The 18,424-nt window shown below is 44.0% G+C and overlaps 1 protein-coding gene and 1 pseudogene across 1 annotated transcript in view; both read right to left on the reverse strand.

Moving 5' to 3' along the window:
• Positions 1-368: 368 nt before the first annotated feature.
• Positions 369-18,424, reverse strand: part of Zdhhc14 (zDHHC palmitoyltransferase 14) — a 312,745-nt gene continuing 294,689 nt past the window's right edge. Inside the window, exon 9 of the mRNA XM_087193424.1 lies at positions 369-17,878. Coding sequence (XP_087049550.1) covers positions 17,687-17,878 — 192 coding nt within the window. The 3' untranslated portion in view covers positions 369-17,686. The remainder of the gene's footprint in view (positions 17,879-18,424) is intronic.
• Positions 8,590-8,691, reverse strand: LOC147823354 (U2 spliceosomal RNA; annotated as a pseudogene).

Here is an 18,424-nt window from a genome sequence, read left to right on the forward strand (position 1 = left end):
TAAAAATATTAAGATAACATGAAAAATGGATCCAACAGCTCCTAGATGACACAAAGAAGATTAAAGTAAGATTAGTTGGAATTAGTTAAAAATCAAAAGACAGCACAAATGGTGAAAAACAAAACAAAACTGTTTACAGAAATGATAATAGAAAACTTTCCAAATAGAAGAAAATAATCTAACACAGATCAGTGAAGCAAATACAATCCCAAATAGCCCTGATCAGAAAAGAATCTCCATGGCACATTGTAGTCAAAATCCTGGAAGTCCAACACAAGAACAGAATCTTTGATTTTCTTTTTCTTTTTTTTTCTGAGGCATAAAAAACTGAAAAAAAAAAAAAAAAAAAAAAAGAATAAAGGAGCTAAGAGACCATTAATGGAGCCCAGCAGACATCAGGAAGAGAAAGAACTTGTCCTCTGACTCCTTCCTCCCATCACTGCTGTTCTCCAGTGAACAGCATGGGAGAATTAGGATGCTGAAAAGTCCTCTCTCGCTTACTGAGGGAATGTTCTGATTGGGGCAGATGTTGCCTGACCAGTGAGTGTCTCTTGCTCCCCTGTTCTGTGTCCGTGAGGGTTTTGGAAAGTGTGCCTGTGCCGGATAGGACCCTGTCACCATGGTCTGGAGATGCCAGCTCACAGAGGCTCTTGTTCTGGGGGTACTCAGCCCTCATCCTCCTCTGCCACTGAAACCCTAGAGTAGAGCTTCCCAGGGACAGACTTAGTTCTCTTCAGACTGCAGTTCACCTCCTGTGAGTAAAATCACAATGACAGAGATAATAACTACTTAGGAAGAGCTACATATTAGCCATATACTCTGCACAGAGCCTCCTACTCCTTTAAGTGAAACAGCAGAGGATGAAGACTGTGCCCACTTTACAGACAAGAAAGACAGGGGCTTGTAGACACCTAGGTTCATAGCACTCAGATTCCATCAGAGGTTGGTGGGTCCATAAGTATAACCCTTTTCCCTGGATAACACTGCCTCCCACCATGTCCGGCCCACTCTTCCTGCCAGCCCACCTCTAGCTCCTGCTCTTTGCTGGGGCCTGGCAGTGGAAGCAGGAAGATGGAGAAGCTGGCTCCCCAGGGAGTGGAAAGAATGTCTTAAGCTATACATCTACCCTGCCTCTGCCTCCTATGAGAACCAAGGGCTTCAGCACTATTTCCTAGCAGGCAAAACAGAAGCCCAGAGAGCCCAGTTTGAGGCACCCAGAGAAGAAACAGGACCAATTTTTCAACTTGGACCTTCTGCTCTTGCCTTGGGGACAGTGCTGGCCAGACCAGTCTGGCCAGATCAGGACCTGCCCATCACCTGGGCAGGTGATCAGGTGAGGACCCTGGAGGACCAATGTGGCTCTAACTTAATTGAATGTTGACAAAGAAAGGCTCACAAATGGGCAAATGTACATTTGTGGTGATACCTTGGGGGATCCTGAGGGCACGGACCTCAGAGATGCTGTTGGCCTTTATCTGAACACTTGGCTGGTGAGATAAGTTTTGAGCTCTGGCCCAATTTAAATCAAAGGCCAATGGGACACTGACAAACAGTACAAGCCTGACCTTTTTGGAATTCTGTTTCGAGTCCAGCACATTATACAAGTGGTCTCATCTATGTGTCTGTCACAGCTGCCCTCTGAGGTAGAAGCTGGGGGGCGCTACTTTAAAATAAAAAAATGTGAAAAATGTGAGGCTTAGAAGATTGAGTGACTTGTTTAAGGCCATAGCTATAGGCAACTGAAGTTCAGAGCTGCCTGAAACCCAAATCCACATTCTTAATATTTGTCTAGGTTCCTCAATGCCAACCACATCTCTGCTTGCAAGCTCATGTTTTACTGAAAGCTAAAAGAACAGAGGAGATTATCCCAGGAAGATCTGAAAGCTAGTTCAGAAAGCCACCCCTTTCCTTACTGATAAACCTGGAGACTAGGCTTATCCCTCAGGGGTGAGTCTGACTCCACCCGGAAGGAGATGTTCCCAGCCTGCGTCCTCTTCTGCTTCTGCTAGATCGTGGCTGTCTAGTGGGTCCACAAAAGGTTCAGTGGCATTTGTGTTGGATTAAACTATCCCCTCAGCATTCACAGGTTGAAGCCCTAACTCTCACTCTGACTATATTTGAAGACAGGGTCTAAGAAGGTCAAAGTTAAGTGAGGTCATTGGGGTGGGCCTTAATCCACAAGACTGTGTCCATCTAAGAAGAGGAGACACCAGATCTGGTGCTCCCCTCTACCTCCACTTCGTGTGCAGAGGAAGCTCCATTGCTGACACAGTGAAAAGGCAGCTGTCTACAAGCCAGGAAGAGAGGCCTCTCTGGAAACTAATCATCATGACCCCTGACCTTAGACTTCAAGCTTCCACAACCACGAGGAAATAATCTCTCTCTCTCTCCCCGCCCCTCCTCTCTCTCCCTCTCTCTACTGAACCCAAGGCCTTCCCATGGAGCTACATTCCCAGCCATATTTTGCAATTTTTATTTTGAAACAGGGTTTCACATTGCCTCAGCCTCCCTGAGTGCTGGGATTAAAATTTGTGTCACCATACCAGGCAACAATTGTCTCTTTAAACCACCCAGCCTGTGGTATTTTGTTATGGGACCCTGAGCAGGCTAATACAATTATTTTTTTTCCAGAGAACACCTCAAAGCCCCAATTCCACCCTAATATGGGCCTCAAGTATACACAGGAAGGCTTTGAGGCAGGAGGACGAAGCTAACATCTGACTTCTCTGTAGCAGTCTTTTGAGGGTCTTCCACACTTCCGTGGGCCTGGTTCACGAGGCTTCTAGGAGGGCTGACTGAAGTGGCACATAGGGAGTGCTCACTGTGACACGTAGCACAGAAGGGTGCTCCTGCCATGCCGGGGAAGACATTCTTCCTCTGAGGGGGCAGGCACATGGTTTCTCTTATGGGCTGACAGACACTTGGGTTCGCTTGCTCAAGGGATTTTCAGTTGCAGTGGCTCCCAGGCTCATGTCCCTTGGCTCTAGGGTGTCTTTCAGTAAGATTGCAGGACGTCACAGGCTATTTTCAGTGGATCAGTTTATGGAAAGTCACCCATGAGCCTGAAGTGATGCCCTGCCCACCCCAGCCTTACAGCACATCATGCTCCTTTGCTTTTGGATAGAATTAAATCAAGTCAATTCTTATTTCTCTCAGAAACAGAACTCAATAGATATGCACGCCCTTGATTTATAAGAAAATGGGAATATAAACTAATTATTATCTCATCATGGCCTTACAGGACCCATGGGGGAGAAAATAGAAAAGAAATCCTAGTTTGTGAAAAGGTGAGGTACCCTGCCTGAAATTCCTTCAATAGTTTGGTTATTTTTCCTCTGAAAATTTTATGGCAACACTGCACTGCCATGTTCAAGGCCAGCTCACTTTTTAGTGATTATCTATGGTCTAAACTTACAGAACTCTTCTGCTGCACTGCTCCAGTTCACCTAAAACTGATGCATAGAAAGAATGTAAGAGCCTGGTGTGCATTCTGCACTTCTGGGGAGCATCTTGCTCCCCATGCCTGCCATTGTGACTTTGTCATGGACCCAAATGCCTAGTGAGCACATCATTTACCACATGGCTGGGTGGTAGCGCTGTACTCCACACAGAGTTGGGATTAGTGTTAAAGACATGTCGCTGCATTGCCTTTCACATGAGGGCACAATGGAGTCCCGAGGGACAGCTGCTTGAATAACTAGAACATGGAGCACCTGGGTTTGCTCTGGGTGCTGGGAATGCAGGAGCTCTCCTGCCTCCAGGTCAAAGTCCCTTCTTCTAAATGGAAATTATATCCTACAAGTGGAGACAGAGTACAAACAACCTCAATGTTGTGTATAATATAATGTCAGAAAACAAATCCTGCTAGGAAAAATAAAAAGCAAGATAGGGGCTGCTGGAGGGTGAGAGCCAGGCTCAGGGCCTCCTGGGGCCATGTGTGGGAGAAGCGGAGGCTGGTATAGCTGACCTGGGCAGAAGCATTACTGAGGTACAAACTCTTTGTGGCCAGGGGCCAAGCACCTCTTTGTGATAGGCACAGATGTCATAGCTATAACCTTGGGTGTATAAAAGCTTGTTCTTGGTAACTACTTAATTTTCAACTCCAAGCCCCCAAGCGCTGAGGGCAGAGTCGATCCAGGCATTTCTAGAGGAACTCAGTCTCTTTAGCGTTTCCTCTCACCTCTTGCTGGGGTTTTGTCTGAAATGTCTGGAGTTTGTTACAGTGACCCGTGGGACTTGATCATGTCCCTGCTCGGGAACCTCTGTGAAGATATGACTCCCACAGGCCTGCTGCACACACGAAGAACACACTGATCAGTGCGTTTGCTCAGAATGTTTTGTGCATGTGGCTGCACAGTACCACCTTTGTACAGTGTCACTATTGTGACATTTCTCTAAAGGAAGGAAGTGATGATCTTGGGGATCCTTTTCCTGATGTGTACACAGGTGCTCTACCAGGTGTGGCTCAGGCCCCGGGACAGACATACCCAGTGAAGGGGGCGGTATCTACTCTCTAACTCTGCTTTGATCTCTCCGAGCTGCTCTAATGCCACTGGAAGAGCTGCTGCCTCCTTAGACTTGAGCCAAAAAGTGAGGCCCCAGTTCTTCTACACTCAGATTCCTCTGAAACTCACAGAGAAGGTCAGGCTTTTCTCACTAGCTGCCCTCCACCCTGGGAAACACCTTTCCCTTAGCCTAGACAGAGTTCTCACTCCTCTTCCCTGGGGTGGAGAGAAGCTGCCCAGCTGGTACTTTTCAGGTCTGTTTGTACCCACATGTAGAGGGCCTTTCCTCATAATGCCATTGTTTCTGCTCTGGCTTCACAGAAGTCCATGTGGAAACTCCAGGGCAAGAATGGACTGTGTTTTCTGGGCTGTACCAGGATGCTGTAGAGGGGCTGGAGACTCAGTGCCAGACATGAGTGAGGGAAAAGACTTGCTTACCATCCTGTAGGCCACTTCAGCCGTGCTGTGCATCCTGGTAGGATCTAGCCACTGTATGTGTAAATCTGATTCTCCAAGGGCCCGGTGATAGGCAATTCTGCCTGAGTGAGAATGGTTACAGTCTGAGGCTACTCAGCTTCTTGAGGGGCAAGGAGTCAGGGTCTGGGCCACACTCACCAGTGGATTCTCAGCATTCAGCCAGCATGTAGTCCATTGTGTCACTCCATTCCACTGAGAGGGATGGGACATACTCCTCCTCCCTTGTCTCACTACAAAGCAGTGAACTTGTGGCTGTGGGGTCCATCTCTGGGGCCCCTGCTCTTCTAGAGGACCCTGGCTTCCCAGAATCTTTCTCACTTTCCACAGAAACAGGGCAACTCACTCACCATCCTCCAGGAAATCCTTCAGGACAGTTTAGAGAACAGTCCTGAACCATGGCATCAACTTGGACACTTTGCAGGAATGCAAAGCCCAGGGCTTGATCCCAGGCCATGTGAGAGCTCCACTCTATCAATCTCTGAAGAGCCCAGCTCTTTGTGCTCTCAGAACGCTCTAGAAGGCTATAGAGGACCCTAAAGTCCTAGTGGACTCTGAGAAGGATAGCTGGGTATCTTTTGCCCTACCCTGCTGCATCAGGGTTGGTTGGAAGGGAGGCAAGGGGAGCAGGGAACTATGGAGATGCAGGCATGGGGCTGTTACCTTCTTTTTCTGGGGAGTTCTGGAAATGCCCAGGCAGTTCTACCCTCAGCCCATACCTCCAGAATGTGGCCCCATTTCTTGTTCTTGGGCCGTGACCTTCACACAATAGTTTCCAGTTCCCAAAGTCCCCCAGCACCGGAAACCATTCCATGTGCAAGTGAATCCACAGAGACGCCCACAGGGGCCTTGTGCAGAGGCCCCGCCTCCGTGAGATCCTGAGGCTCCATTCCCTGAGTGTGGCTTAGTTCATGGCCAAGTCAGCCGCCATGTTTCAAAACAGTGGGAAGGAGACAGGTGCTGTTCTAAACAGTGACAGGGAGAGAATGGCTGTATGGCATCAGATCCAGTAGAGAGCGATGCACTCTTCTCCCATACTGGGGACATTCTGGGGCTCAGGTACCTTTACTTCTTCCTCGTGGACAGCATTTTAAAATGCCACATACTGGGATACCTCTTGACATTTTTTTAAAACACCAATGCATTTTTTAAACCAAAGATTTATCATTTTCTCTACAAAATTAGGAAAGAAATAACTCCCAGACAATCTCATTAATTCTTCCTAAATATTTCTAATTATGTTAAACTTGCCACTGTTAAAAGCAAACTAATGCATATTTAATGTATTTTCTTTTTTTAAGGTAACAAATGTCCTAGATCTATAAAAGCTCTTAAGAGGATTAGCATTATATTTATAATGATTTATCCTGTTAGCTCCTCTCTATTTTCCTACTAAAACCTACTTGCTCTCTGCTTTTTGCGAGTTAAATATATATATTTTTAAAAGTTTGCTTACACTATAACGCCTGTGACTCATATTCTCAGGTAACACACCTGCTCTATGAAAGAGGCCCTCTGGGTCCACACCATAGTGTCTGAGGGGACCTGGTTTTTTGGGGAGGAAGAGACGAGAGGTTTGGGGAATCATTATGGGGTCCCTCCGAACACAGCATGAAGCCCCTGCCTGAGCTACAGGCAAAGTTCAGAGTCTGACACCAGCTGTAAGGTCTGAGGCCTACAGACCACCTCAGGTGTGAATACTTGCTAGGAAGACTCCTGGAATTCAGAAAAGTTGTTGTACTCACAGTTTTACTCAGTGAAGGGTCCAGATTAAGTCAGCAGAGGCAGGAGGTGTGTGAGGTGAATGTGGAAGTCCTGCCTAGAGTTCCCTGTTCTCTTCCACCTGTGTGGAGCCCGTCTCTTCCAGAAATGTGCATGGAGTACTGCTGACCAGGGACATTTACACAAGCCCCCGTCCAAGGTTTGATTGGTGGTCAGTCTTGTGGACATGTGGACCATTTGGTTGATCAATCTTAGCCTGTAATCCCTCCACGGACTGAGCTTGTTGCATCTGGGGGACAAGCACCACTGCTGTGTTGTTTGAGCAGTCCACTGGTGACATAACTCAGCCCCAGTGATATATTAGAGGGACAAAGTTTAATGAAAGGAAGATACTTTATTTGTAAAGAGGAAAAGGAGAGAGAGAGAGGAGAAGATACATAACTACCCTGATAAGAAAGAATCAGGGTAGGGGCTCTGGTAAGATGGAGGACCGGTGGGCCCTTTGTTCTCAGCTGTTTTCATGGGGGTGGTGAGTGACTCTTTCCCCTCCACCTGGAACTTGTGATAACTGGATTGGCTTCCAGGCACCTCTGCCTACTGTTACTTCTTCTGGTGGTCTACGTGCAGCTTCTTCTTGTCTGTTTACTTGTCTTTGATGTACCTTTTAAGGCCTTATCTTTGAGGGGGGGTTTGGATGGCAAGGGGGTGCCTTATTCTTGGTTAGCTTAGACTTAGTAAGGCGGTGTGTGGATGTCCATTGTACTCTATAGTGACCGTAGAGTGAATAATATAGTGACTCCAGAGTGAATAAACATGTATATAAGTGTATATGTTAGTGTATAGGTGTGAATACACACTGTCTTAAAGTTAGTCAGCCCCCCCCCCATATTTTATTGGAGGTGGGTGTGGCTTATTGTTTGTGCACCTGGCTTTCTCTCTGTGTCCTGCCTGTCAGCTCTTTTTCTGGTTTCTTGGTGCAAGTCCCAAGGTCATTTGGTGCCTTTCTCTATGTTTTTTTTCTACCCTGGTCTTTGACTTGCTTTCCAGGGGAATCTCTCTACAAAGACAATCTGGCTGTGGTGTGCCCAACACTTCCAGGTAATCAAAGACACTCTTATCAGGCAGAACATTCCAAGAGCTTAGAGGTGCCCTTGACACCCAGTAGCCAAGGGCAGAGACCAGACCTCTCTTTGGGCCAGGCTAATCTCTCAGCGCATACAGGGTTACTCCAAGTGTGGTGTGTGGACCAGTGCCACCCGTGAACTCTTTCTGGTCCATGATGAGATAAATACAGAAACTGATATATGCACTTAGAAACTTCTATAGTAATTTGGTAGAGCATTTTGTGCCTATTCAATCTAATGATGAGATAGCTTTTTGCTTGTCTATTTTTAAATTTTTTTAGTAATTCCTTTTAATCATATTTTAAAAAGTGTTTAATGTGCAACAGATAGGAATTTTTTAAAAAGTAAAATTATTCTAGAGAAATACTGGCCGTTGCTCTGTCTTGGTCAGTTCTGTGACCTTGGATGTGACATTTCAGCTTTCTGTTGTTATGTTTGGATCTTAAAGGTCCTCCATGTGTTAAAGGCTTATAGGAGGAGCCCAATGGAAGAAAGCTAGAAAATTGGGGGCAAGCCTCTTTTCTCTCCTTACTTCCCAGCTGCCACGAGGTGAATAGCTTTGCTCTATCACTCACTCCCTGCCATGATGCTCTGCTTTGCCAAAGGCCCCAAAGCAATGGACCCAGCCAACCATGGACTGAAACTTTTGAAACTAAGGGGCAAAGTAAACCTTTCTTCCTTATAAGTTGTTTATATACAGCATTTTGCCATAGCTACAAAAACATATTGGTTTCTAGGATTTGATTTTTGTAAGATGGGGCAGGAGTGGGTGGACTAGATCAGTATTTTTTCAAGCTTTCTTTTAGAACATGGTAAGAAATAGATTTATACTACACTTGATCTTAGCCAAAAGGCCAAGAAGTGATAAGAAATAGATTAATACCATGACCCAATATGTTGCTTATCCTTGTTACAAGCAAAGCAATCTGACGCTATCTATTCTACTCTGTCTATTTTCCATCATTCCATTTGAAAAAGAGGAATGTGGGTCTGGATCCATTAAACTGATGTCATGACTGGCTCATGTCATGTACCCAGCCTGAGGTGGGAAATACTAGAGGTGGTCTTTAAAGTGATTTCTTGCCACCAGAATGACCCTGAAAGAGATTCTTGTGTATCTAAATCTTGGGCCAGAATGAGCTAAGAACTACAAATGAGCTCCAGAGCCTGGCTGGGGTTGAGTTCTGTAGATTACTGACTTGCTCATAATCAATTATTTTCTTCCTATGGGTAGGCTACACAAGGAGCTTTCCACATTATAGCTTAGAATAAAAACATATAAAACTGCACATAGTCATGTGAGAGCTCCACTCCATCAACAGAGTTGCAGGTTTGTGAATGAGCAGGAGCTGCCAACACTTACTCTCTTTCTTTGAGTGCACTCAACTTGAGATCACCTGAGGACCTAGTCCTAGCTTTGTGACCACCTAGTTCCTCTCAAGGGCCTCACCATCCTCATTAATTGCTGCATACCACCTTAGCATCCAGTCAAAAGGCAAACCTTCCCTGCTGTCTTCTGGTGGGTGATCTGTATACTCTTGGCTTTTATATGTCATTGAACATTGAATGTGATTCTACTGGTTACCATGGAACACAAAAAAGGAAGGAGATTTTTTTTTAAGGAAATAAAAGGGAAAATCGAGGTAGACCTTCTGTTCCTATCTTAGACAAAGCACAAACTCCTACACAGCCCCAAGCAACTTGTTCTCATTCCTGACAGGCAATGGAGACTGCAGGAAGGGAGCTGAAGGATCCAAGCAATCATTTTCAGCAACAGATGCCACCAACACTTAACAGATAAGAAGATGTTCAATGGAAACAAATGCTTGTTCCTTCCTTTTGATAATACAGAACTTAAAAATAGATCAGCCCAATGAGCTCGAAGCTGACACTTTAGTTCCTGAAAACATAGAACCCCATTGGTCATGAGGAAGTGCCAAATCACAGTGGATCTGACATGTCCACTGGGGACACAATTCCACAGGATGTCGTGTGCACTATGAAAGGAGAGGATATCCTGGGAAAAGGAGGGAACCCAGAGAGAGATCCAACTCAGCATAGCAGATGAATCTAATTTGGTCATGTGTTTCATAACAGAACACTACATGGTCATGCTTTCAGTTAATTTCCAGCACGTTCTGGTATGAAGTTTTATTGCAGGAAGTTAATTTTGGGTCTTATGAAGACAGCTTTATAAGACAAAGCACCCCATGATTTCATTCAGGGAATCAGTTGATAGAATCACACTGTGACTGCAACACAGCTGATCTATGGTTATGATTTAGGTACTTAGAGAATCCTGTCTGGCATTTCCATGAGAATGGGTTTGGAACAACCTTCAGTGGCTTCTGAAGCCATCTGTTCTCATTATCCCCAGAAGGTGTGTTTTCTAGAGCAGTTGCCAGGCCAACCTAACAAATTAATTAAATTTCGATTCTCAGATTAAATCTCAACCAGAAAACACAAATGCTACAAACAGGTATGTTTGCTGATCGGATTTCTCAAAACAAGACATAAAGAACATCTTCATGTTGCCGTCTTCGTTTCCAAAATGTGTTGATGAGGTCAAGCGACCGTCCTAAAAGGATTCACAAAACCATCAATGTGTTATGATATTCCATGTCAGCCAGATATTCCTTAAAGTGCAGTGCATCTTTTGATTTAGGATATTAACAAGAATAAATAAAGAAATCCTCATTCCCCAGTGAATCATCCACATTTGGCCAAATGAGATTTAACTGCTGAGTTATTTGGAATTTCTGCTGGGAAATGATTTCAGCTGAACTTCCTGTAGGCGCGAAATAAAAAGGAAAAGGAAAAAGAAAACTTCCTTTTCAAGTGATACTTGAAACACGCTATAAAGAAGATCTTGCGGAGGTGTTGGTCCTTGAAAGACAGAAAGGACTTCAATACTTTACACTGTAAAGGAAATCTCTGGAGTTAGAAATATTTAAAGATTTTATTCAGGTTTGTTTGTTTCTGTTCAAGATTTTAAAGAACTTGGATGAGCTCCATCTTTCTGTAGAAAGATTTTATCTACTTGGTAATGAGGGACAAATAGCAGCTGCTGGGGGAGTTCACTCTCTTGGAAGCCTGGGGGACAGAGGGTCTTAGACACTGGCTCAGGGATTCAGAACTTTAAAAAAATTAAGGGTTCATCAATGGTTAGAGTTGTTTTGGTTCTAGGACTATTAGAATTGTATCTTTTTTTTTGGTACGGGGGATCGAACTCGGGTCCTTGCACTTGCGCAGCAGGCGGAGGACTATTACAATTGTTTCAAGTAAATTATGAACTATTTTGTGGACTGGCCTAGAGTTTAAATATCATTTGTAATTTTTATTGCATGGAAAAATATATCCAAATTTTATGCCAATTTATGGAACATAATATCTAGATTAAAAGTATACATAATTTATATTGCTATAAATGCAGTCTGTACTAATAAGTAGTGTGTATTATAGTATAGAAATTTATGTACAGTACATTATTCACAACAAACCCTATATCATGTCCCAAACAAATGTTTGATAATGGAATTGCCTACTGAATGTTATTAAAATTTTTTTTATTGTATACAATCCCCAACAATTCAAGCTACTCTATTATGAATCAAAATTATAATTATTCAAAGTGCTATTATTTCTGTTTTTCTACTGGAATTACCTGAGGTAACTGAGTTTAGACCCCAACTACATCCCAGGTTAGAATAGTTGCCTTGCACAGGAAGGGAAGGGCTTCAGTGGACTTGCAGAAGTGGGTGAGTCTTCCCTAGTGCACAGGATTTGTTCCTTATTTGAGCTGAGCTCCCCACTTGGACTTGCATCTCCATGACCTCATTTCCTTACAACTAGGACACATACAGGGGTCGAAGGGAAGGTGGCTTTTCTCCGAGGCAATTAACCTCAGGATGTGGTCCCTCTGGACTTTGTGTCCTCACTCTTGAAATGTCTTCATTATTTTCATCACCTCCACTCCCTTTCAGGGTTCAATGAGTGTTTCTGGTGGGTGCAGAGGTCCCCTGTCCCCATGTCACAGCAAAGGGGTCCCAGGAAGTCCTGAGACATAGTGTGATGGACCAAGTGTCTGAGGAATTCAGAGGAAAGGATGTGCTGAAGATGGTCAGAGACAGTCTTATGGAAGTCCCAAGTAAGGGCATGGAAGATAGAAGTGCCTACCTGTCAGGAGGATACGTTTTTGACTATACAAAGGTTTTAGAGGAAGTGTCATGGCATCCAAAGCCCTTTGGGTGGGTCAAAACCTCAATTCAAATGAAGTTGGATGCAGGCCAAAGTCATGTACTTTTGGGTTTGAGCAAGCCTAGGGATTTTGGGGGAATAGGATGACCTTCATCTATTGGTTTTCTGATATTTTGACATAGTTGTCTTTGCTGTGTCTGGTTTCTCGATTCTTGTCCCATGGCTTTCTGTCATTTACTTGTCCTTGTTCTACTTCAATACCATGTGGCCAGATCATAGAGGCTTCAGATGGTGGTCCCAGCAGCAAATGGGAGAGAAAAAGCCTTTGGCAGTCTTCTTTTTGGTATGGGGGATCGAACTCAGGACCTTGCGCTTGCCAGGCAGGTGTGGTGTCACTGAGCTACATCCCCGGCCTGCCTTTGGCAGTCTTACCCTTGAGCTTTGACATGGGCTTAGCAATAACTGGGGAAATTAATTTGCATGGTTGTCTGGGATGGTCAGGCATGGGAAGATTTGAGAGGAGGAGAGCTCCTTGGAGCCATCCTGACATGTGGAGGGGGCACAGTAAAGGTAGCATTAAAATGAGCAAGGAGGGAAGATTTGAGGGATGCTGTAGGAGGAGTGGACAGGACTTGAGCCTTGATTGTCTGTGAAGTGGAAGAAAGAGTCAAAGACCACCCAGAGCTGTAAGCCAGGTCTCCATCAGGAAAGCAGAAACTGCAATAAGGGCTGGTATGAAGAAAGAGTCGCTGAAGTCAAGTTTAAGCATTTTGACTTTGGGCCAGTGATAGAGCACTGAGGAGAAAACTTTGAGCCAATGATAATATGGTGACCCCAGAGCAGCCTCACTTACACATAAGGACACCAAGCCTTGCCTATGATTAAGAGCTAGTTGTGGACCAGCTAGAGCCAGAATCCTGTCTGAAATTCTTTTCACCCAGTAGCAGCTGGTTTGGATAAGTGGCTGGTGGTGGTGGTGGGGTACAGGGCCAGTCACTAGAGAGTTGGGATCCACAGAAGTAGGACAGAGGTATTAGAGAGGCAGGGAATAAGAGAGAAGAGCAAAGGGTGGAGGGCAGGGACCAAGCCTGGCCATATGTCCTCATTTGGGGTTGAGGAGGCAGAATGCAAGCAGATGGCAACAGGAATAGAGACACAAGTGGCACAGAGGCCCAGAGGAATCTTTGCCTTTGTCCACTGCATGCTTGCCCTGTGCTCCAACCGCAGCCTCTAGTGCAGCCCAAGGGACACTATTGCTCAGTAATGTCAGAGGCCTTGGTGACATCAGAGATATTGGAGGCCAAAGCCATTGGAGTTGGCGCTGCAGATCTCGGAGAGCCCTGTCTGGGAAGTGTGCTGGGAGGCACGGGATGAAGAAGGGGTGGAAGTGGGGAAATAGGAGAGGTGATAATGGGCCATTCTTTGGAGACATCTAGTAACTGGAGGAATGAAAGTTTAAAAGGGAATGGCTGGGGCAAGGAAGAGGTATTGCTTACTTGTTTTCAAAATAGGAGAAAGGTCTGGTGGCCGAGAAGGAGCAGTTAATGCCAAGAGAGAAATAGGAGACACCAGAGAGAAGGGGCTGGGTGCTAGGGTCCTGGAGTGGGAAGGGGCCAGATTCTAGGGTGATGGAGAGATGGGGAACTGGCTTCTACAGGCAAGGGAAGCAGAAGGGGCAGGGCCCTTGGATCACCAGAGGAAAAAGGGGTAGGCCCCAGAGGTGGGGGCGGGCAGGTTTTGGGGCCATGTGAGGAAGAAAGGGTGAGGAGACCAGGTCAAGCCTACTTTATTGAGTAGAACTATCTCTACAGGGAGAGGAAAGTAGGTGGACAAAGGCAATGTTTTGGTAGAAAGAGGAGTGAGTCAGGCCAGAAGGCTCCATTTTCTTCCCTAAGGGAGGATGTGAGTTAGTTCTCTGTTAACTGCCAAGTACTCATTTCCCCTCTTCTTCCTTACAGATTCCCAGTATTATTTGGGGCAGCTCTGTTAAAACACTGCATTTCCCAGCTCCTAGTTGAGCCAGAGGTCATGTGACTCAGCATTGATCATGGAGAAATTAGAAGGTGGGGTTGTTAAGAATGCTCTTTAAAGCCTCAAGTCTTAAGTGTCTTGCACACATTTTGCTCCTTTCTCTCCTTTCCTCCTATAATAGGCTTTGATGTTGGAGCTGCAGCAGCTGTCTTGGGAAGATAGATGGAGTCTGTTCCTACATTGATGACACTGTAGAATGAATACGCTGACCCTGGTTCGCCTACCTCCTTTTATTTGCATGACAGAAAAGACAGCTATTTTTTAAGCCACTATTATTTAGGTATTTTGTTACCAGTGGCCAAATTTCCTATCTGGTTTTGTTGGAGTGTGTGTGTGTCTGTGTGCATGTTAGAAAGCAGAACATAGGACAAATAGGTTAGGGGGCTTGAATTTCTGCATTGCTGTAAAGTCAGTCATGAATTGAAACCACTGAGAGCTGCTGTAGTAGGAAACCAATCTGGATAGCTGTGATTATAAGACACACATTTTTCTTGAACCCACTATCTTCTAAAACTGGTGTCTACACAGTGACCATGGATTGAATGCAAGTCGATCCTACTCTTCTGTATTGCTGTTAACCTACACAATATCTCCCATAAAGACTGAGGTTTACATTTTATGTCATTAGTTTTTATTGAAGGAGAAAAATGCTTTCTTAATTCATTTCAGGTTTAAGATCAGTTCTGCAAATGATTAAAACATGAAAGGCACTTTAGCATACATCTCTCTGAAAACATGAAATTTATGTACACATTATGTTCACCATTGCTCAGATTCAGGGCTTTGAATGGCCTGAGTTTAAAATGATTTTTTTTTTTTTTGTTTTCATGCCAAAATATTTGAGTATTAAGAAAGACCAAACTAGAATGTGCTGGTCAAAAGGTGAGCAAGACTTCAACCCTCCCCCCGCCCGGCAGGCTGAAATCATCTCCTCCTTGGATATACCATGGATACCTTAGATATCTTAAAATATCTAGGTCAGTTAAGAGCTATTCATTAATATGTTTGCTGTCAAAACTGAATTTCTTTTAAAAATTCAACAATTCATGGAAAGAAAACAAATCTTTGCTGTAGCACAAGATGCTCATTTGCCTTCCAACCCACTCTGCATGTAATTCCTGGGGTTTATGAGATCGAAAAATAATTCCAGTTGAAGCCATTTATTTAGTTTTGTGGCAGCTGCAAATACAGCTCCAGAAACAATCTAATCTTCCATCTCCCAATTATTTTTAATGGCTGGATTAATATACTAACCAGATTTATTTGAAAATCCATCTTGGCTGTATTATCAGGACCATGTACAATGGGCAATAGACAAAGGATTTACTGGTTTTAAAGAACTATTAGTATCTTTGACATTTATTTGAAAGTAAATGACACTTCAGTTCATTTAATATTTCAATGATAGCTTATTTGGGAAAGAGAGAGAGAAAGAGAGAGAGAGAGAGAGAGAGAGAGAGGTGTTTTAAGGGAATAACTGAGAGGCAGATCTTTGTAAAATGAAGTAATATGGAAAACAGTGTACAATGCCACACTTAAACCTCCAGGATGGGTGGAAGAGACCAGGTGGAGTAAGAATTCATTTGAAAGCCTCTCCCTTTTGGAAAAGAACATGCTAGATATCCACAACTCATGTGCATTTAATAAAAAATGTAAACATCGATTTAATTTCAGCTCAGCTTCAGAACAGTAGTAAGGCATTAATTAGAGAATATATTTACCATTTACTCCTCTTTATTCTTGTCTTGCCTGGTCAGGAACTAAATGGACTAAACAGGTCCTCGTGTACATCAATAGAGACAACTCCCTCTTGAAAGACTGCATGTCATTAACGTTAGTGCAACCCCTGACACCTTCCCACAAACCTAAAACCCTGAATGCAGCTGAGGCTGGGAAGAAGCTGTCTCCTGGCACAGAGAGGAGAGTGTGTGCTGATCAAGAGCATGGGTTGGGGCAGCTTGAGGAGACCCCAAGACCCTCAGGGAGCAACCTACTAGGCTATGCCCTTCAGAAGCCCCCACCAACATCAGTCTCCGAATGTCCCCGGAGATGCCACTACAAATCCCATGCCCAGGACACCTGCTACCATCTTCTGAAAATTCTGATTTTTGGGTTTTTTTGCTTGTTAGATTAGACAAAGAGGCCTTGGCTCAGGGCATGAAGAGCTAAGGGCCTTCATTCTGCTCTCAGTAGAATGTGGTTCACAAAATGGAGCTTGCTTCTCATTTTGAATCCCTGGCAGCAATCCTGGTCACAACAGGCAAAGTCTTAGTAGACTTGGGGGTGGGGAAAGTTCTGAAAAGACTCTTCTGTGTGGCTCTGTGGGCCAGAATAGGTATGGAGCATTTGTGGCCTTGGGTTGGGGACATAGCTTCATTCTGCTAGCACGAATAATCAAATTCAAAAGCTGGAACAAGCATTTTTCAAGTGCGTACAAATGTCCCAGCACAAAAACCAGGCCGATGGCCCTAGGAACACAGTGACATGTCATTGTGCCTTCTCCGATGCAGCCTAACACTGCCTTTGCGCTCTCTCCAGCCTAGAGAATGGGTGTTTCAGCTAAATTCAACCTTTGAGTGCCCAGGAGACCTGTAGTCCCCAGGGCATTCCTGGGAGAATGGAAGCAGATGAATTTTTAAACCACATAATTGTGTGTGTGTGTGTGTGTATGTGTGATAATGTCTAAGCCTTAATAGCATAGTAAAATATTTATCTTACTTTTTTCTCGCTAGCATGCAATCCATCAGTAACTCACTGGAAACATTTAGAAATATCAAGGTCTACTCAGTGGCACTAGATAGACCCAGTCAACATGGATCGGTTCATAGAAGACACGGAGCCCTCACCTCCCTGGATGAGTTAGTACCAGACCACCTGCCTTGCTCCACAGAAAGGGGAGCCTCCGGGAGCACGTCTTATTTTTGATCCATAGAGGAAAAGGCTGTGGGAACCATTGTGGTTTTGGTTTTTAAGATATTATCTTAGCAAATTGGCTCATTCAGGTTAATCTCACCCTTGACCCTGAATTCCCTTGATTCATTTCATCAAAATTCCTCAGCTCATCTTTGATAAATGATGCCAAGTGTATATAGGGATCGGAGTTGGGATGGGGTTACTGATACTAAATATAGTTGCTCCTCACTTTCCAAGGGGTTGGTTCCAGGAGCTACCTGAATACTAGAATTCTTAGATGCTCAAGTCCCATATGTAACATAGCATGAATTTTGTGTATAACCTATGCTTATTCTCCTGTATACTTTAAATCACACCTAGGTTATTTATAACACCTAATACAATGTAAATGCTGTGTAAATACTTATTATATTATTTTGTTTAGGGAATGACAAGAAAAAAGTGATACATATTTAATACAGAGACAATTATTTTTTCAAATATTTTCAGTCCATGGTTGGTTGAATTCACAGATGTAGAACCTGAGAATCCAGAGGGTTGATTATATTAAGTGAATATTTGTTATGTGTCCTTGCTTTTTAGATTTTTTTCACGTTGAGGCTAGAAGGGCTGGCCACAGGAAAAGAACAGCCTCTGAATTAGAGAATGTTAGGAAGGGAAGGGCTGTAAGACCAGGGGCAGAAACTAGAAGGGAACTGGGCACTCTGATCCAGAGGGATGTTAAGCCAGCCTTCCCTTTCTGTCACTCCAACTTTCTCCTAGGGTGCCAAGGGAGCAGATGGGAAGAGGCAAGAGGCAAAGATGATTCAGGAAGTTGTGGAAAGTCCTCTGTGGAGCAGTCATTTTGTGTTCACAGGGAGAGCAGGTCAGGAGCATGCAACCACGTGTGTGGTTGTGTAAGGAGAGATCTGGCTGAAATCACAAAGGGATACAAGTAATTTACCTTTTCCATTTTCTATACTTGTGTGCACTACGAAAAACAAAAAATGACTCAAAGATATCATGAGGCATGAATTCTGGAGGGGTTTTTTAGCACAATTATTTTTAGACCCAAAAGAATTGGTTTTATTCCAAGTAAAACTTGACATTGTGCTTTTCTTTTCTATTTTCCCTTTATTTTATGTAAAATGGCAACTTTTCTAGAAAAAGGAACCTTTTCCCACAAATGCAAATCCTTTAAGGTTACTCATAAGAATGATCAATGTATTTTACTTTCATATGGTTTTAGGGAACAAGACTGATTTTGTACTTGAGTGGATTTTGCTGTTGGATTTATTTTCTGGAAAGAAGCCAGGAGAGAAGTTGCTGAGTTCCCTACAGCTGCTTCCCAAGTGATCTGATCCCTAAGTTCAAAGCCAGCTCCCTTTGAGATGATAGATGGAAGTGAACAAAGTGGTACCTTTCCTAATTCCATTCTGATTAGTGTCTAACTCAGAATACGATCCACACGATCTCAGC

This window comes from Heterocephalus glaber, unplaced genomic scaffold, assembly GCF_053883595.1.
Source record: "Heterocephalus glaber isolate CG9 unplaced genomic scaffold, H.glaber_assembly_v1.0 deba00001592, whole genome shotgun sequence".
NCBI classification, from domain to species: domain Eukaryota; kingdom Metazoa; phylum Chordata; class Mammalia; order Rodentia; family Bathyergidae; genus Heterocephalus; species Heterocephalus glaber.